The 20,465-nt window shown below is 38.5% G+C and overlaps 2 protein-coding genes across 5 annotated transcripts in view; one reads left to right on the top strand and one right to left on the bottom strand.

Annotated features, from left to right (window-relative positions):
* The window catches only part of ITFG1 (integrin alpha FG-GAP repeat containing 1), a 72,169-nt gene extending 71,008 nt beyond the window's left edge, over positions 1 to 1,161 (bottom strand). The window contains exon 1 of the mRNA XM_069026767.1: positions 936 to 1,161. Coding sequence (XP_068882868.1) covers positions 936 to 1,125 — 190 coding nt within the window. The 5' untranslated portion in view covers positions 1,126 to 1,161. The remainder of the gene's footprint in view (positions 1 to 935) is intronic.
* A 58-nt stretch (positions 1,162 to 1,219) lies between these two features.
* The window catches only part of PHKB (phosphorylase kinase regulatory subunit beta), a 70,012-nt gene continuing 50,766 nt past the window's right edge, over positions 1,220 to 20,465 (top strand). For 2 of the 4 annotated variants that reach the window (XM_069026760.1, XM_069026764.1), the window contains exons 1-7: positions 1,220 to 1,365; positions 9,939 to 10,028; positions 11,820 to 11,958; positions 12,609 to 12,708; positions 14,425 to 14,532; positions 16,446 to 16,526; positions 19,821 to 19,936. In XM_069026760.1, the coding sequence (XP_068882861.1) occupies positions 1,296 to 1,365; positions 9,939 to 10,028; positions 11,820 to 11,958; positions 12,609 to 12,708; positions 14,425 to 14,532; positions 16,446 to 16,526; positions 19,821 to 19,936 (704 nt within the window). In that variant the 5' untranslated portion in view covers positions 1,220 to 1,295. Of the gene's footprint in view, positions 1,366 to 3,757; positions 3,871 to 9,938; positions 10,029 to 11,819; positions 11,959 to 12,608; positions 12,709 to 14,424; positions 14,533 to 16,445; positions 16,527 to 19,820; positions 19,937 to 20,465 lie in introns of all 4 variants that reach the window. The other 2 variants (XM_069026765.1, XM_069026766.1) reach the window with 2 other exon arrangements.

Here is a 20,465-nt window from a genome sequence, read left to right as displayed (position 1 = left end):
GTGGAGCATTTTCAGGGAGCCATGCATTTCAATACCTCAACTAGATGGGAAAGTCACTCATGCTTTACCAAAGCTATTTAGAGAAACATTTCTGAAATTGAAGGAATAAAAAAGGTGAATTTGAGAATAAATTTATTATTTTAAAGTACAACTTCAAGAAAATAAAATAATCCAAGATTAATGTCTGCAAATAACACTGACCACTGAAAATAAGCCCTGATTTGAGGTCTCCCCATATCTGAAGCCTTAAGAGAAACTTGTGGCAGGTGGTAGCTGTGTGTAACAAATTTCTCTACCCTGGCACTTTAACATAAGGTTGAAAGTAGGATAATGTGCAATTTATCCTCCTCACATCCGCGAAACGTTTCCAAAAATATTGTGAAAGCAGGAGCGAAAAAACAATGTGTGACCATTCCACTTGTAGGAGGACGTCTCAAAATTATTTCACGACCATAAATTTAACTTTAAAGAAATATATGCCCTATATGAACCCTTACTCCAGTGCAAACTGAATACATCGTATTCCACATAGGAAATACCTCGGGAGCAAAGCAACTGTCAGTTTCATCCTGCAAACAGTGCTGTGCTCACTGCGCCGGCCCTCGGCGACACAGCCCCGGGCACTCAGGCCGTGCTCGGGGAGACAGCGAGCAGCCGGTACCCCACAGATCCACAGGGATCGTGGGGCTCAGCGAGCCCACCTGCTGCTCCTCGCCGGGCAGCTCGCCCCGGGAGCGCCGTCCCGCACCCCCGGCCCCGCGGCAGCCGCTGTCATCCCCTCCCCACGGGGCTGCCGGGGCAGAGGGGAGGCGGTCCCCGGGGCTGTCCGCGCCCCGCGGGCCCCGGCTGCGCTGCGAGAGGACGAGGAGCCCAGCTCGCACCGGCTGTGCCCCCAGAGCCCACGGGCCTGCCGCCGGCCCCGGCCGCGCACTCACCGCCGCGCAGCACGAACAGGTCCGTCTGCTTGTCCGAGTTGAAGTCGCCGAAGGCCGCCAGGGTCCCGCGGGCCTCGGGCCCGAAGAGCTGAGCGGTCACATTCTGCAGGGCGCGGGCGGGCCCCGCCAGGGCCAGCAGGACCAGGGCCAGCAGCGGGGCCAGCGGCGGGCACGGCCCGCGGGCCCCCATCGCGTACGGCCTCGCCCCGCCCGCGCTCTGACGGCAGCGCGGGGCGGGCCCGGCCCGCGGTTTGCGGCAGCGGCGGCAGAGCCTGCGCGAGCCGCTTTACGGCGGGAGCCAGGCAGGGCCCGGCCCGCGCCCTGCACCCAGCGCCGGGGGCGCTCCGGGATCGCTCCGCGATGGCGGCGACTCACATGGCTGATGTGAGCTGGAAGATGCTGGAGTTGCGCGCTCGCTCCAAACGCTCAGGTCTGACCTCTTGGCTAGCCCGGGAGGAGCTCCGGGGATCCCTCTGCCTCCCGTCGCTCACCGCCCCGTTCCCGCACTCCCTGCCCCGCTCCCGGCCCGGGGCTGTTTCCCCGTCCCCGCCGGGTCTCTCGCCGGTGGCGGTGCCGTGAGGGGCACAGGGGACACCTTGGCGGGCACAGCCCCAGGTGCCGCTCAGGTGTCATTTGTGCCCACGGGTGCAAAGGCAGCTGCTCGTGGCGTGTTTAGTACCGCAGTTGTATAAAGTGTTGCAGCTGTGGAGCAGATGAAGTGTTTAGAGGAACGCACCAGCTTTTGCCAGGTTTCTTTTAGGAAACGTAACCTTTTTACAGCAAGGGAGTTTCTTGTTCTGAACGTGGACTGTGTGGCAGCTACGTTCTGGCCTAAACCAAAGGGTGATGTTTGCCCAGTTAGCCTGAATTTCTGAACTTCAAAAAACTCGGAGTTTGAATTTTTATTTTTTTTTAAGTAAAATACAGTCTTAATAGGGTTTCATTGTTCTAATGGAAAAAGTTTTCGAGAAGATCCCAGTGTTTATTTATATGCCATACATGCTTGTAAAACTCAATTGTTTCTTGTTTGCATGTTTGGTTGGTTTTGTTGTGCTAATGACTGATCAGACAGTGTGAGAGGAAAATGGGGCTTTATGAGGGCTCTAAAGAATTGATTGTTTAAAGACTGGTCTGATTAATTTGGCTTCAAAAGTTCCTTTTATGTATAGATTGATTGGCAGATCCCACGATTAAGACTTCCCACTAAAGGAGGTGTTACTTTGTGGCCGGTTACGATTACACGGTGCTGTGATCTGAAGGTTGATTGACAAATGTAGCCACAGGGCTCTACAAAACCAAGGCTGGCAGCTGCATGTTCAGAGTGTGTGAATCCCAGGTCTCAGGGCAGCACACGAACTTTGGGAATCCCCTGCAGCAGAGTCAGGCCTGTGTTTGCAGAAGGCATTTGGGTGGTTGCAAACGCTTGACCTTTTCTTAACTGCTGCTGCCGGTTACATTTTTGTTAAATGTATAAAGAATTGTCTTCTGTGCAATGACAGATTGTTACTATAGTTCACTTCTTTCTTTCCCAGTTCATACAGATTTTGTCCGGAGATTGTCTAGAGATTTGTTCATGGCATTTTATATAATAACTGAAGAAATTTACTCAAGAAATAAACATTATTTTAGTTGAAAGTTTTTCTGATAAAAGAGTTTATTTAAAAATCAAATTTTATTTAATATCTTTCAGATAACATTCATATCTAAAAATAAAAATAATGTCCTTCTATTTCAAGCTTACTGCTGCATCTTTATGTTGAAATTTGTATAACTTCAGGGCTTTTTACTTCCTTTCTGGCCCTGTCAGAAGGAGACATGGTTGGGATTATCGTAGAAAGTGACTGAAACTCCCCCATGTGTTTCTGGTTTGGCTGAGGCCCGTGCTGGAGTCCCAGCTCACAAACAGCACTCTTTGGTTTGGTTTTGGTTTTTCTTTACTAGTGTGCTGCTTGGAGTAAGTGTAGTAAACATGGAGTACAGGCACATGTGCCTGAAATGCACAAGTGATTCATGTTTTATAGCCTGCAGCAATTTATCATGTAAGACTCAATCCTGTGGGAGGTAATTTGTATCCTCATGTTTATCTGTATTAAATTATGACTTACTTTTTTTTCCAGTAAAACCAAATTTTATTTAGAAATTTTCATTTCCCTTCCTGAAACAATAAAATACTGTTTCATTTGTTGCTAGTCTGATTAGGAGCAGATTATAAAGGTATTCAGTAGTTGACTAATCTAAAGCCCCTGAAATTTTGGTTACTTAAAAACATGTAAACTTTAAAGATTTGGAAAAACTTGTCATCATAATTGCAAACACTTTTTTTCTTATTGTGTATTCCAGAGTGGAAGATGTCCTGCCTCAAATAGCTGAGATATTCAGTGCCATAAGTAATATTTAAGACTGCAAAAAACATCCTGGTGTAGATTTCACATGGGATGAAAGCAGCACTATGCATAAGCAGAGTTTTAGCTTCTTGTCATTAATGTTACTTCACACTTTCTTATGTGCTAGTTAAATCAGTATTTTTATTTCATCTTGAATATATCAGATTGCATTTGTCACCTTTGGGTGTTTATAGCAAATTTCCTATTGAATAACAAAGCTCACGTCAAATATCCAAAAGATGGATTTTTTGTAAACTGTGTCCTTTTACTCATAAGTTTCATGGAAGTAAAAGCAAAATAAAACTGAGAGATCAGTGTAGAAGAAGGAAACATTAGATGTAATGAAAGTTTGTGCTGTGCACTCTGTCGTGTTAATAACTCCACTAACATTGCTTTCACTTAATTTAATGCTGATTGCCTTTAACATTTACTAAACAGTTTTGAAACCTACTGTAGCTTAGCCTGAGACGTTTGTGATTAGCTGCACCAATTTGAAATGGCCAATTTGGATGATGACAGAGCCTCCTCTGCGCATGCTTTTTTAAAATTTGGTAAGTGTGCAGTTCTGTGTTTTGTTTTTGTTTGTGGCTATTTAATTCAACAAAAAATAATTGTGTGTTTTGTTTCAAGCAGTGTTTTGTGCTAGTAGATTTTTAGCACTGTACAGTTGAACTTAAAAATTTGAACTCTTTCAGTGTAAATTTCTTGAAATTGTAATCTACTTAGATTGAAATCTGCTGTCAAATCTTCCTGTTTTGTTTGTGTTTTGTGTTCCTGTCAGCATCCCTTAGTGCAACAATCTCTGAACTCAAATTTCTCTTTTAAGATGACAGTCACGTGAAAGATGCCTTAAGAATGGTGTTTACAATTGGCTCCTAAAAACCCCAACGTGACTGGTTTAGAGATAAGTAAAATTTCCGTCAGTCAGTCATCATTGGTTACAAAGTTTGACTTGTGGAAATTAAGTGGAAGCAAAGTAAAGGCCCTTGGCACAGCTTCTCCTCAGGTACAGCAGAAGCTAGAATACATGAAGTCAAGACTATTACTGTGTATTTTGAAAGGAGTTTGACTGGGATCAGATATATCCATATGTGAAACTGTGATTGGGGAAGACTCTTGTGTAGTCCTTGTTGAAGCACAGTAGTAGCAGTAGTAGTCCAAGTGCTAGTGAGAGTAACCAAGTAAGGGGTTACAACTGGGTGATTTGGACTCCCCTGCCTTGCCCGTGGCTTTTCAGTTTTGCCTCTCTCTACATCAAAGAAACATATGATGAATTTACAGTGTAAAAAAAAAAAAATTACTCTTTCCTAATTATTATATAGATACTTGATGTTTCTCTTGTTATGATACAAAATAAACATTTTTAGTAGTTTTAACACTTACTGTTTTGAATTCTCAGAAATGGCAATGCCTGCCTTGAATATCCTGAATGGTTTCCTGCCTTGGTTGTAGCATTTACAAAGTTTGTGTGGTAGACTTTGGCATTTTGGTTATGTGAAGTTCCTGTGTACTGGCACAATGGTCAGTATTTTATTTCTGGTGTTCAGTAGCTTTTGTGTGTTGTTAGTTGCTGTAAATCCTGAAATCAGTAGTTTGCATTAAGTGTAATACACGGCACAGAGAACTACCTTCAGATGATTAGGAAACAGAGAAAGGACAAAATAAATTGGTACATATTTTTTTCTTTTTCTTCTCTGGTGATCTGTGACAGGACCTGAGGGAATGGCTGGAGCTGTGTCAGGGGAGGTTTAAGTTGGGTATTAGAAGGAGGTTCTTCAGCCAGAGGGTGTTGGGCACTGGAACAGGCTCCCCAGGACAGGCCACAGCACCAAGCCTGACAGAGCTCAGAAAGAATTTGGACAATGCTCTCAGGCACAGGGTGGCATTCTGGGCTTGTTCTATGCAGGGCCAGGAGCTGGACTTTGGCAATTCTTGTGGGTCCCTTCCAACTCAGGATATTCTGTGATTCTGTGAAATACTAATTGAATTACTTGCACAGTGTAACACATGATTTTTGCTTCATAAATGATAGTTTAAAAGCTTTGGCACTTCAGTCCTATTTTAATGAAACTATTGCAAGATTTTACTCATTTTTACCCGTGTTATCATCACTCAACCTAGGTAACAATTCATACCTTTTGTTTACTTCTACTATGTATTCAGGTAGAGGAGAACTTTAATACCTTTTGCATCTTCCTCTCCAAGCCCTTCTCCTGGTGTTTCCTTACCCTGTTTTCATTGAACTGTAGAACAGTTCAGTCTGGAAGGGTTGTCAGGATGGCACCTACTCCAGCCTCTTGCTCAAAGCAGGGTCATCAACTATGAAATCATAGTTTCCTCCTGTATGTAGTCATTAAAAATCCTCTTGTGATATCATTTCTTAAACTTTGCTGTGAGTAGAAATAAAATCCTCTTTGGTCCCAATGACTTCTGTAATGTGAAGATGTCATTGCCCTTACTAATGCTGGGTAATGAAAGTTACAGTGTTCTGAGGTCCAGAGCTTGTTCCTGGCTCAAGTGTTTGATTATGTCCAGATCTAGTGTCACATTAAAGGCTGTGGTCAGCTTTCATTCTTATCAAATCTAGAAAGAAATCTTGTATTCTCAGCTTTTTTCTTTTGTCCTGATTTAATTATGCAAATCAACATTTTCTTATGTTCTTCTGGCATGTGAAATGTTGGGAATAAAGTTCTTGCCATGTTGCTTCCATTTGTTTGGGATTAACTTTGTGCAAGTGTTTGCTTATATTAATTCTGTACTTTGAAAAATTTGAATAAACGGTGCTTGTTGAAATCTTTGCTTGTTGAAAGCAAATCTTTATCCATAGACTCAGTACAGAATTCCATTCTAATCCCTATTTTTCTTTAATATCCACAATTACTGCCATCTTCAAGGATGTGTGTGTGTGTTCAAAGCTTCTGTATATACAAATTTGGGAGCAGAGTTGTTTTAAAGTCATTTTGGTCATAGCTTCTGAGTCGAAACATTTGGACAGTTTATATCTCTTCCATTAAAGAGCAGTTAATGCTGATCTCAGGTATAACTGGAATAAAAATGAGGTGGATGGGAAAGTACTTTAACATCAGGATGAAATAATATTTTCAGCCTCCAGAGGTTGTGTATACAAAGGATTGAAGTTTCTTCCTGTTCTTTAATACTTCGAAAGGAATGTCTATCATTTTTAGTAATCATTCAACTTGAAGAGTGGTAAAATCATATTACTCTGGAACCTGTAAATGGTAGGAAATGAAAGGGGATTAGTTTTCCTTCAGATTATGAATATAGGATGTTTAGTCAGTGCAATGTCTAAAGGCAAACAGGGATTTAATTGGACTTGGGATCAAGACTTTGAGTGTTCTCTTATCAGACATTAATTATACTAATGCAGGAAGTGACACTTTGATTTTCTATCAGTTTTTTACTGATCTTGAAGTAGGTGCTGCCTGCAGCAATCCACTTGTGGTGTAAGGAAATAATGGGCACACTTCATTCTTTGTGGAAGAGAAGCTGAACTCCCATATACCCTATTTAAATGTTGGATAGTTACACCACTAGACAGCAGAAGAAATAGTAAATCAACAAAATGGGTTTTTATGTTCTTCCTAGCACACCTACTTATTTACCCAAAATAAAACTCACACTGTATGGCTATAACAAAGTGATGTATTTATGAAAAACAGTATTTAAAATTAATGTCCTCATTCTGTTCCTTCCAAATGCTAACATACAAACTGAGACCTCCAGGGTACTATTTGCATATGTCATTCTATTATGTTTAGAGTGCTGCAGTCTTGCTGTTGTCATTTTTTAATTTTTTTTTTTTTTTTAGTTTGAAAACCTATTTTAAATATGTAATTGAAAATAGCTTTCTATGACAGGTTTTTATATTGCTGAACTCTTAAATAGATTTTGGATGAGACTGTAGACAGGATTTTTTTCCAGCCATCCTAAAAATAGCTTCCTCTGTGTTACAGGCTCACTCCAAAAGCACAAGGAAGGAGCAGCTTCGTGTTTGTCCTGACTGTTCCTTGCTTTGATTAGGTTGTGATAGTAACCAAATGTAATTTACCACATCATTTCTCCAGGAGAATGCTGTAGACACCCAAGCAAAACATAAACTATATAGATGCTAATGAGGAATTAATGAAGAATATGTGGAAAACTTTGATTAAAGCAAGTTCTCCTCCTTGTAGTAGGAGTAATTTTAGGGAATACATCCAAAGCATAAAACTTTCTTTTTTGTCAGTTTTTCAAACTTAGAATTCATTTCACCTTTCTGTTCCATCAACAGTCTACTCTGACTGTTTTACTATATTTCTATTAAAGCTTCAAACATCTAGAATAATGTAATTTGTAGATGGTGGTGTTTTGACATTTTCATGCTCTCTATTCTGTTTAATCTTCTTTCTCCACAAAGTTGAAATCTTTGAATGCTCTGAAATAGAAGATTATGCTTGCTTTTTGTTCTTGATAACTTTGTTTTGTTTCTCTGTTGGCCACAGAGGGTCACAGTTTGTCTGGTAAGTATTTGAATTAGAACAATTTTAGTTCAGGAACTTTTGACTTGTGTGTATGTGTGTGTGTGCCTGTGGATGCTCAGGTGTGTTAGCAGCCTGCAGGAAGTGGGCATTCTGAACCTGATTCACACACAGATGGGGTGGATATGCATATGATACACAATTTGCTAATCTAAGAGGTAGAATCTTAATTTTGCCTTTGAAAATCTAGTAAGTGAATTTCTCATAAATTTGCTGCTTTTTATGCACTGACTTCCTGAAGATTTTTTTTCCTTTGTGTATTCTGTCCTTTCACTACAACACTACAAAATTACAGTTACTGCAGCTCACTGTATTGTGTGCTTTTGCAAGATAACTGAATTAATTGTATAACACTATAAATTATGAATCATATCATGGACAGGGATTTGTAGGCTAAAAGTAGAAAAACAAAATTGCTTTGAAAAATGGATTTAAATTGGTTCAGAATGTTCTTTATTTATTTATTTATTGTAATAGAAGATGCAAAAGCTGTGGTATGTTACAAGTTTTTCTTTTCCATTGCAGAACAATTTCATTTCTTTTGACTTTGTATTTTTAGGCAGCTCAAATAAACTGGGCTCTCTGTCCTTCCCTTTCAGGCCCTTTCCCACATGCAGGTGTTTATTTCTAACTTAACCTCTCCCAGAGAGGAAAGAAAAGGCTGTAGGGGAAGCTCAGATGGGTTGGGAAGCATCACCAGGGCCTCCATGCAGAGCAGACACCCAGGGGTCTGCTCAGGGAGGGGTGGATATTTTTCCACTCCCGTGCTTGCAAAGCAAAGGTAATACTAACCTGGGGTGAGGTTTGAATTCTTGAAGGGCAAGAGATGTTTTCTTGTCTCCCCACCGAAGGACTTGATTCATAAAGCTTCTGTCACCATTCCACACACATTTCAATTAGGTTGGAAAAGACCACTGAGGTCATCAAGTCCAGCATTTGACCAAACACTGTCCTGGCAACTGGACGTGGCACTGAGTGCCACATCCAGTTCTTTCTTGAACACTTTTCTTTTTCTTCATTTTGTTTTCTTGATTTCATGGGGAAGAGAGTCCTGTATATGGACAATCTCGTGTCTGATGCTTGGGAATGTGCTGGGACTGCCAAAGAGGCACTGTGAAAAGGAGCACTCACTGTGTTGTGCCAGAACTGCTTGGCTGGCTGGGCTTCCCTGGCCCTGCATTCCCTGAGCTTTTCAGAAGGGCAGCATCCAGTCCGGAAAGGGGGAATTCTCATTCTTTCTGTTAGCACATGGCTTTAGGGGAGATCTTGCCATCCAGAACACTGAATAAAGCCCAAGTGATCTGTGGAGGAGAGCAAGATGTTACTCTAAAATTAGAACTTGAAATGGTTCACCCCACTAATTTTTAATAGGTAGCTCAAGTCAGCTCTCAATAAAACTGACTTCTCAGGTGCAGATAGGGAAGCAGTGGGACAGTGAGAATGAAAGATGGTGAATTGATAGCATTGTATTTCTCTGGAATACAGGTAATTTGTGGGCTTTTTCTGTTTAATAGCTCGTTTAAGCTTTAGTAGCATGTGGGAACAAGCCAACTCTTATTCTGACATGAGACCAGCTGGGCTGACTCTGGTGGTGGGTGCAAACAAGGTTGGGATAGGTGAAACCCTGATAGTATTGAACATCTTCACCATTTTAGAAGGCAGGTAGGGCAGTAATAATTGACTATGGTCTACTTTTGTCCCTCTTCTCTTTTTCTGCATATCTTCTGGAATTTTCTCTGTAATGTACTTGAGTGCTAAGAAAATGTTCCTGGAAAATTCTTAACATTTAATGGTTGTCGTCAATAATTAACTATATATTTATGTAGCATTTGCTGTAGTTGAGTATTTAGGAGGCATTGGAGATACAGATGGAGGTCTGGTTTGTGTAGACGGGCACTGTAGAAAAAATTCTCTGAGACTGTAGAGATAACAATTTTTTTGTTTCAATTGAAGTTCAGTAAATTGTGCTTTTGTATAACAAACATGAAAAAATACCCAATTGCAGTAATTTTTAGCAGTATTAGAATTATGAAACTGATTCTGATCTTGATTTTGGTTTTCCTTTTTTATTCTTATTTTAGGTTCAATTTATGAGCCACTTAAATGTATTAACCTTCCAAAACCAGAGGGGGAAACTCTGTGGGATAAATTAAATCATTACTATAGAATTGGTAAGTTAATAATGCTTGAACTAACCTGGATGTGAGTTAGAATTGCTATTTGCATGATAAATACCAGTGCTACGTTATTCCTACTTCAAGATAGTTTCCTAAACTTCTGCTGGAAGTTTGGAAGGTGCAAAGAGGAGGGCAGAGTTACACTTCTTGCTGAAAATCAAAATGTCTATTGAAAATCCAGTCCAGCTGCAAGACTGAATTTAGTATTATTTTGCATAAAGGGGTAGTTTAGGATTGGAGCATTGACCAGATACAGCTGAGGAAAAATTTAAATGGACAAAAGCTTTCTTGTAGCACTTGGAGCAGTTTGGCAGGTGATCAGTTAGAAATTCTTTTTTGTTATTAATGGTGCCATAATGTATTTTTGTGCTGAAATTTAATTTGTTAGCTAATTTCAAGTCAACTTTAGTGGTTTTCTTTTCATTATGAGGCTATTTTAAGCCAAAACCGTTCAAGAAGCAATGATTGCTTCTTGTTTTGATTGTTTTGGGTTTTAGTATGTTTGTGTTATAATGAAGTCCTGCCCGTATTCTAAAATCAGGGTTGTTTAATGGCTGTGCAACTGACAGTTTAAAATTTAATTTTTACTCTAGTGGGGGTATAGAATAAAAACAATTTTCCCATCACTCTAGAAATGTGGGATGAGACTCCATTCAAATAGCTTTTTGAAGTGAAATCTCAGTTGTACCTGGTTTATCCATAGATGTGTTGCTTTTTTAGATGCATTGCTTTTAGCTCTCTTACAAAGGAGATGTTCAATTTGCTTTTTTAACACTTGGCAGCAACAAATCTGTGATGGTGCTTGCTATTTATCTCAGGCAATTATGCTGCTGCTACAGTAAAAATCTACTATTGAATTTATACTTCATTTATAATAGTCTATATTGACTTTTTCAGGTCATATTTTATCCAAGTTTTTGTTATAGGGTATCAAGACAGAAGAATATAATGCAAAAAACTGTAAAACCTTGTAATTTTCATTTAAAATACTTAGTTTCTAAGTATTCCACAAGGACAATAAAGAGGCCTTCATAAAATTGATGCTCAATAACAATCTGTGGGAAAAAAACCTCCTTTCCTGTCTTATGCTGAACAGATTATAGTTAGAAAGGTCACATTCGAGGGCATTAAGCCCAGTTTCAATCTTGCAGCATTCTGGTTATTATATAGCCTTATGAAAAACAATTCCCAAAATGCAAAATATTGAAGTACAAAAAGAATTAAAGGAATATTTAATATTTTTCTGAACTCAGTTTTGGCAACTTGAAAATTTATGTCTTACTCTGTTTTTGTATCAAGGTACTGACTTAAGTAATTGTAGTTGTCCTTTTCCTCACTTACTCCTTTCTACTTTTATAAATATTGATGCAGTCATCTGACCTGAATTAAAAATGTAATTATTATGAATGTAGAGTTCTGGAGAGTTTAAGCATTTAACTGACTGGAGGGGCAGTTGACATAATGTAGTCACTTTTTACTTCTGTTTGCATAGAAAGGAAATTACTGGGTTGCTGTGTAGGAATTCTGTACAAAGTGGGTTGTGCTACAACAGAGTCATAGAAATAGTTTTGAATTCTGCTGGGGTTTTGTGTAAAAAGGTCTAATTTGACTGTAAAAACAATGTAACAAATTTTGTGTGTGTTTCTCCTTACCTTTCTTTCTCTTATTTTATCTCATGTATGCTCTAACAGGTTGTTCACACCTTGATCTATTCCTGAAAATCTATTCAGAAATGGGAAGAAATACAAATGTTGTTAACAACCTTTTTATTTTTCCTTCTTCCAGTTAAATCAACGTTGCTGCTCCATCAAAGCCCAACCACAGGTCTGTTCCCTACCAAGACTTATGGGGATAACCAAAAGGCAAAAGTCCACGACAGCCTTTACTGTGCTGCCTGTGCCTGGGCATTGGCCCTTGCTTACAGGTGAATAACTTCTACACTCGTGTCTCTGCCAGGTTACATTCCCTCTCTTATTCAGTTTCCTGGGAAAGTTTTAAAAGATGAAAGTTTATCAAAAGTACATTTGTAAACCTGCCGAGAATGGTGTGTTTCCAAATCTCAATAAAAATATTTGTGAAGGTGCTAGGTTAAAAATGTCACTCTACTTTTGGTAAGTAAACATGTTTTCATATAATGTAATTGGTACCAGTATTTGTTACAGAGGAATTAATGCATGCTACTAAAAATAGAGGTTCTTCTGGCAGATTGTACTCAAGGGATACTGCTTGTTTTAAATCTAGTAGGAGAGTTCAGGGCATTGGCAGGCTTGTTGCAGGCACTAAGAATAATTTACTTGCAAGAGACTGGATGTTATAATATCAGGAAGAATTTTTTTTAATTCTTAAATTTTGAAATATGAATGCTTGTGTAAGTTGCAAGACAAACCCCCTTTTTTTATTATTGTTTTTAATAAGAAAGGATGACCAGAGCAGTAAATATGTTGATTTGAGTGAGGGCACCACTATGCAGCAACATCAGTTAAATACTTAATATTCCAAAGCATTAATGTCTCCTTTTTTCTTCCCCCCCCAATGCATTTGCAATTTGTTTTACGAGTTATCTCTCTCACCCAGGCGCATTGATGATGACAAGGGAAGGACTCACGAGCTGGAGCATTCTGCTATAAAGTGCATGAGAGGAATTCTCTACTGCTACATGCGCCAGGCCGATAAGGTAAAACTGCGCGGCGGGCGTGAGCACTCGCCTCGTTCGAAGGGATTAATTAAACTGGGAAAACGAACTCCTAAATACAGATCAAATTCAGTGTTTCCACGTGCCCCAGCTCAGAACAGCTGCTTCATTGTTGTCAGGTCACAGCATTGTTTTAGGGAATAGAAGACAGGAGCATTTTGGGAAGGAAAGTGCAGCGTACACTTGAAACTTCTTTGTGTTCATTTTGCAGTTATTTGTCCCATTTAAATATTACACCACTGGTAGTTGTGGGGGGTTTTATGTCTTTTTAGTGATTAAATGGAAAGATGTAGAACTACTTTTTGTTAAGGCTGGAGAGTTTTCTTTGCACTGTTATCTTGGTTATTGTGTTTGCAGTTCTTCTCCTTACCTAGCTGATAATTTTGATTGCTTTGCTTGGTTTCTTTAGCAGACATTTCCCAGCAGTATTTTACTTAATGACATAAGTTCACAAAGGCACGTTTCCAAAATGAGTGGGGAAACAGAGTAATTTATTTGTGTTGCAATACAGTTGATTTATTCAGCCTATAATTCTCTTGTGAGTATACTCTAAATTTTCAGGCCTTCTCCTTATCAAAATTTAGGTGTAGTGGATTGATTTTGCATAGTGGTTAGCAGCAGATCTAGAAGTAGTTAAATATATATAGTGGTTATTTGAAGTTTCAGGTCACTGGCTTTTAACTGTATTATTAGAAATAGTTTTCAGGAAGCCCATAGCTTCCATCACAGCTGAGCACACAAACTGAAATGGGAAGTCCACAGGTAACAATAACAATAAGCAAGTATTGTATTGCCAGTTGTATTTATGCTGACATACGTTTTCTGGGGGGTTGGATTGTTTCTTGAGAGGCTCATATCTTTAAATAATCTTGACCTGAATTGATCTTGTTACATTTGAGCTGTTGTTTTTCTCTTTGATGTACAGTTGTTTGTTTTGGGGATGAGTGCAGATCTGAATAATGAGTGTTAAATTAACAGAGGTGTCACACTGCTGGCACACTGCTTGTCTAGTTTTGCCTTGTTTACTACAGATGCTTTTCTCTTCCTACAGTGTAGTAATAAATGATTTCTGGTATCTAACAGGCAGAAGTCAAGCTGGACTTTATTCTGAGTGACTGTGTATGGCCTCATGTAAAAGGAAGATATTTTTTAATAATATGGATTATATATGCCCAAGACATGACCTGAGCAGATTCTGCTGCTTGTAACAAAAACTGCAGATGTTGTGTTCTAATGCCAATGAACATAAAGAGTTCTGACCTGAAGTGTATTTAATGTATTTGTGGAGCAGATGTGACAACTCCACAATACAGTATTTGTTTGCTTGTTCTGAGGCACGTGCTGTATGTTTTGTTGGTAGAGAAGAAAATCTCATGAAGGTAGCATCAGTGTTGAAAATACTGTGAAATGTGGGTCAGGTACTGGCAATAATGGTTAGAAAATTCTAAAATTTGTTGGAGAGTAAAGCATGACTTGAAGAGTTATGGAGTTACCTTGGTTTTATTTAATTGCCAGCTATAAAGTAATTGTTCTGAAAAGATACTGTTGATGGTAAGGTTTACATAGTGGTCAAACCAAGAAATTTTTTAGTTTGGTAGTAATAATAATAATTTAAATAAGGTATATGATGAATTTGTGTTTGCTAAACATACTAAAATGATTCACTTTGCTTTTACGTTATGTTTAATTCACTTTTAGGTTCAAAAATTTAAACAAGACCCCAAACCATCTGCATGTTTGCATTCTGTGTTCAGTGCACACACTGGAGATGAGGTTTTCTCCCATAAGGAGTATGGTCACCTTCAGGTAACACGTGCCTGTAGATGTAAATCCAAGTTTGGCTGATTTTTTAAATAATATTATTGTTGTCTCCATTCTTCCGTAATGCTGCTGTCTCATTTTGGTTTAATTTGTGTTAGATGTGCTGTATGTGGTAAAACTGAGTTGTCTTTTGCATCTTCTACTGAAAAAGACAGAGTGTTTTGAAACATAACTCAGTGGTATGTTTCAAGAAGGTACTGAAATAACTGTGTGATTGTAGAGGTAGATGGTTGGTTGTTTACTAAGTTGCTTCTTTTTGAGACCAACAGATGGCTGTCAATAAATAATCCTGGCAAAAAAATGTTGTAGTCAGTAAAGTGGAAGATTTAGTATAATTGTAACAGTTAATATTAACATTCCCAGCTTAATTTTCCATAATTTTGAGCAATTTTCATTTATTTAATGTACACTGACAACAGCTTTGCCCAGTTGGGAATTGTTCACTGCTTTGCTAGTGGTTCCTAGTCAGACTCATTGCATAACTGATTGTTTTATTTTCTCTCATTTTCTAAAGTTCTAATCTACTCTTTTTATTTCCCCTTCTCTTTACTTTCAGACCCACCTTTGCTTTCATGACCTTGTTATTTTGCATTCCATAAGTCTGCATAGTCCTTTTAGCTCAAAATTTGCTAGTGAAATTAATCAGAACTGAGACAGTAGGTTGATGATTATTTCATTTCATGGTGACAGTATTACTTAAATAGTTTGTACAGTAAATGTTCTGGATTCAGAAAATGTATGTTCTGGGAAAAATGCTTTATGAAGTTACCTTAAGTTAGCATTTTGGACTTCTAAGTGGAATTTCCTGAAAAGGCACATTTTATCTACAGGAGGAGACAATTTGGGGACCCGGGCAGCACTGTATGACAGTTAAAAGTCTGGTTTTTGTGGCAGCTCAACCCTTCCCATAAACATGAATGCACATTCCCATCTGTCATCAGCATACCTCAAAATTAGAGGGTTTTCAGCTCTGTGGAGACAAGAGTACAGAGTAACTGAGGGGGCTTAGCTGGGAAAAACTGAATGTATTATGTAGCCCTTATTGCTGTACTCGGTGCTTTTCAGTTTGCATAAGACGCTGGAGTCAGTGGTCTTTAAATACTTTGGGATTTTTAGAACTTGGACCTAATTTTTAATCTGCTGTGCTCCAGATAAGAATCCACTTTTTTGTTCTAGATGGTTTCTCTAAATTTCATATGATGAGATTGTGGTTTATACCTCATACTGTGCTAAACTTACTTTCTCTATTGGAGTTAAATAAATTCTCAATTATAGTAAAATTCTGTAATAAAAAACCCAACCAGCATTTGCCTTTGATTCCTCAGTGAGTTGGCATTATGATGCACATCTGTACAGCTGCTGAAGGTAATTACTGTTAACAATATATGCTGTGAATGGGTACAAAAAAAAAATTAGTTTTTCACATATCTGATAATATCTGAATGTCGTAATTCTCCTCCTGTTAGCTGATAACACCACAATTCCCACTAGGGCTGAAGTGATTTGCTTTAGGTGTGCTGTGCACTATTCAATATACTGCTTGCCTTTCTGGTAACCTACTTGCTAGTAAATTGTCATATATGGAAGCACAAAACCAGCTTGTGACTAAAGTCATTACCTAGGGGTCAAAGCAGTGTGCCTAAGGGAAAACCTTTTCCTAGCACAGTTTGAAATTAAAACATCATAAAGCATCAGAAGTTTTAGAGGACAATGCTTGTTTGTGCCATCTTTTCCTATTGATCCTTTCCACATCATTAGATCCAGAATTTTTGAAGAAGCAGAAGTGGGTTACAGTGGGACCATCTTTGTTAGTGAATTATACCATGTTTAGTTTGTTTACATGACTCCAATAAACAGAAAGTTAATTATAGTTTCCTTTCTGTGTTTAATTACTTCAGATCAATGCTGTGTCGTTGTTTCTCCTCTATTTGGTTGAGATGATCTCTTCGGGGCTGCAGATTATCTACAACACAGATGAGGTACAAATTGATTTCCCATCCTAAAACATGCCTCAAATTGTGTTTTTTCTTGTTTTTATTTCATTACCAGCTGTAAAGTAATTGTCCTGAAAATACACTGCAGGTATTCTATGATTTGAGTGGAACTCAGAAAAAGTAATGGAATGAATGGATAATAAAATAATAGCTAAAAAAGTGTTTGATGTGCAAAGAGTAAATGTAACATGGCATCGAAACTTTTGTAGTTCTCTGCTGTTTCTGATAGCTACAAAGTCAAGAATTAAAAGGTCTGTTTGGGTTATTAACTTCTACTTAACGTTGTTCTCATTTTTCACATTATTTCAAACTGTGTCAGTGCATCCTGTCCAGTGGAGATTCAATATGATAAATAATGGGGTTAATTTTCAGGGAAGCCTGAAGGACTTTCTTCGAACACATATAAGTGTATGAGTGTTAAGAAGTTTTGCTGTATCTTTAATTGAAAATAAAACAATTTTATATCTTAGAGATGTTTGTAGAGAGTGTTAACTCTTCTGTAAATAAGATAATAATAGCCTTGGCTTGAGTACAAGTCATATCAGGACAACCTGCTGGCCTGCTCTAAAATGAGGTTATGTTTTGAAACTGGAATGGAAAGCACAGATGTGTATATATATACTTTTTAAGTTCTTTTTTTCTCCAATTTTCTTAATCTGGATTTGTTTAAATTTACTCTGCTCTGTTTGATAGTTGCTGCTGTATTGCCTTAAAAAGCTTAAATGCGCCTGTAGTACTACCATTAAAAAAAGAGAGATTTTTCCAGTAATAGTGAATTTGCATTATTTTTCTAAAACATATATATTCAGTAATGATTTTTTTTAGATAATTAGAAAACTAAATATTGCAACATGTCTTCTTTCTTTCTTTCTTAGTTAGATCATATGATAGGTCTGTATTATTTCCTCTGAATTGCCTTTATATCTGTGAGGAGGAAAATGTATATAATTAAGTATTTAATTAGCTTGATATATAATTCATGTTATCCTCCAGATGTTTGCATTTAATTACAGATTCTGCAGAAAAAGTGCACGTTTATAGACTCCAGTCAGTGGATCTTCTCCACTTCCTTGCCGGGATGTCATTTTCCTAGCAACTGTCCCATCTAAATCTCTGCACTATGGAGATTCATAGATTTTTTTACCACAGACCTGCATGTTCTGTTGGTCTCTGCGTGGCTTCAGCAATTGTCAGATCCTGTTAACACCACATAATGATGAAATGTCCAAGGTTTCCCGTGTGTCTAGAGGATGTGGCAGAGGGGATGTGGCACTCTGCAGTTGGGTGTCCCTCCCCAGTGCCACCATGGAGGGCTGGATCCAGGCCCTCCCTTGCAGAGCAGCGGTGCACGGTGCTGGCAGATGGGCGCTGTTTGCCAAACCAGCTGTGGGAGTGTTTGTACACAGAGCCCTTGGCTTCAGAGGCAATGCTGCCTCTCCATGGCAGGCGTGGCAGCTGTCACTGAGTTACCCTCTGGTTCATCTGTTGGCAGTGGAAAATTAATTTAATTGCATCTTTGCATCCACAGCAAAGATAACAGTGTATCTTTGTGTGAGTGAATGAATGAGAGCAGTTAGCCACACATTAACCAGCACCTTGAGTATTTGCAGTTATCCATGCTGTGTGTGTGCTCTTTATAACACTTCCATCTCCACATGCTCAGCTTTGGATAAATAAGCTTAACACGCAACCCGTAATTTCTGTAAGTGCCATAGCATTGGTCTGGTTATAGCATTTACATGTGTGTGATGAATGATTTGTTCTCTGAAGATTTTGGTTTGCAACAAGCTATTTGATGGCTTTTTTGCTGTAAATCTGCTCATTGGAAACCCTAGTTAGTGTCATAAAATGTCTGTAATTGGCAATTTTTTTCCTGTGTTCCAAACACCATCACTGGTAAAAAGTAATCAGTAAGGTTATATATTTCTATGTGGTGCTATTTGCTCTTCATACAAATTTCAGTTACTGATAGATGTGGGAAAGGCCACACTTTTAATCCCTGGGTCTTCTGGCATCCAGAGAAAATTCATTTTAATACAGCCAAGTGCTAAATTACAGGGATGAATATACTGGGCATAGCTGAAGAGTAAGACAGGGTTTTCTTGAAAGTAGTAGCTATGAAAAGATTTAGTGTGCAGATAATTGTACATGGGCACCCCATGGTGAAATTTTAGCAGAGGCATACTATACACAGGGAGAGAAGTGTGTCTAGAATTATAATGTTGCTGCTGGACTGGTATTGGCATAAAGAGTGTATCTGAAATTGTAAATTTTTTAAATTTAAAGAAAAATGGAGAAAAAAGACAAAACAGAGGTATATACAGGTAACTTAAAATAGAAGCAAGTGCCTTTCAGTATAGTCATTAAAAAAAAAAAATCACTTGATTGTAGCATAGTGGATCTTTCTCTGTAGTTCCCCAATATGGTTGTGTTTACAGCCATTGCAATATTTTCCTTTCCACAGTTCCCTAGAATAATTTGGATGGGAGGGAATGGAATCCCTGCTTTGGGGGTGAACCAGTGTAAATCTCGTGCTTGTGGTTAAATTTTCTCTAAGCTCTAATCTGTGGACTCTTTAAAGTGAACTATAAAACTTATGCTCAATTTCATTTTTCTACGGTCGAGCAGCTCCAAATATCTCTTTCAACAGCGTAAATCAGGAGCAAATATCTGCTTAAATAAGTTCCCAGCTATAGTTGAACACACCTTAAATACCTTAAAATACCCTTCAGTACTTTGGTATTCAGTTGAAATGTGTTGGTCCAAGAGGAGATTTTGATTATAATAAATTGGTATAGATTTTAATTTATGTTTATAAAAGAGTGTGTTTGAATCTGCATAAATATGTATTATCTGGAGCTAATTTAATAAAGTTTTGGCATATCAATTCTCTAAAATTAATTAAGAAAAAGCACCAAGATTTTTGTGTTCTAATTTTGTTTGGTTTCTGATGTTGTTAGGAGAAATCTTTTTGAAAAGATCAAAACACCACCTTTTTGGAGCTCTTCAAATATGTGTCTTGAATATGAAATCATTTTTATCCCTGCCTTTGTTGGAACTTCTTTGTAAATTCACATTGGCACCTCAGTTGGGAGAGCTCTTAACATATTGTGATTAAGAACTGGTTTTAAAGAAAATAATTGAACTTGGGAACATCATTCTTTGGGTTCAGTCAGAAAAGGATGGAAAGAACAGTTACAAGGGATAGCAACTTCATCTTTTGGATAAAACAGAAAAACTGTGCTTTCATTTTCCTTCTGTCACTTTTCTTTCCTACAGGTGTCTTTTATCCAAAATCTTGTGTTTTGTGTGGAGAGAGCCTATCGTGTGCCAGATTTTGGTGTCTGGGAAAGAGGCAGTAAATACAACAATGGCAGTCCAGAGCTGCACTCAAGGTAGGTGAGCAAATGTAGCTCTTTTAGTTAAAGCAAGTAAATGAATAAAACGGATTCATGGGGTGAGCTAAAAATAATAATGCATGAAAATACTGTTTGAACTAAATTAAGGTTCTCTAAAGACTGAGGGATGTATTTTGGGAAAATGTGAAGATCATTTCATCATGATGTGCATGCTGAAATAACCACATGGATGCTTAGTTGTTTGAATATTCAAATTCCAATAATTATGTGCAGCTGCATGTATATAATTCTGAAAATTGTGTTCAGAACAGCTCAGGGTCTTGAGGCATGTGCAATGGGATTGGAATCGGATTCACAAAACTGGTTAGGAATATCCTGCTTTAAAAAGGTGTTGAATTATGAGTTGAGATTTTCTCGTCTCCACCATGGTGGGAAGAAGATGCTGGACACTGGAGAGCAGCCTAGTGCCAAACGCTTTCCCAGGTTCTTCAGATGCTGCGAGTTCTGAGCCCTGTCCCAAGAGACAGGGAGCAATGCTGGCAGCATTTTAATGCTGGAGTGGTCC

This window comes from Aphelocoma coerulescens, chromosome 11 (assembly GCF_041296385.1).
Source record: "Aphelocoma coerulescens isolate FSJ_1873_10779 chromosome 11, UR_Acoe_1.0, whole genome shotgun sequence".
NCBI lineage: Eukaryota > Metazoa > Chordata > Aves > Passeriformes > Corvidae > Aphelocoma > Aphelocoma coerulescens.
Note: the sequence above shows the minus strand (reverse complement) of the source record. Positions and strands in the feature narration are given on the sequence as shown.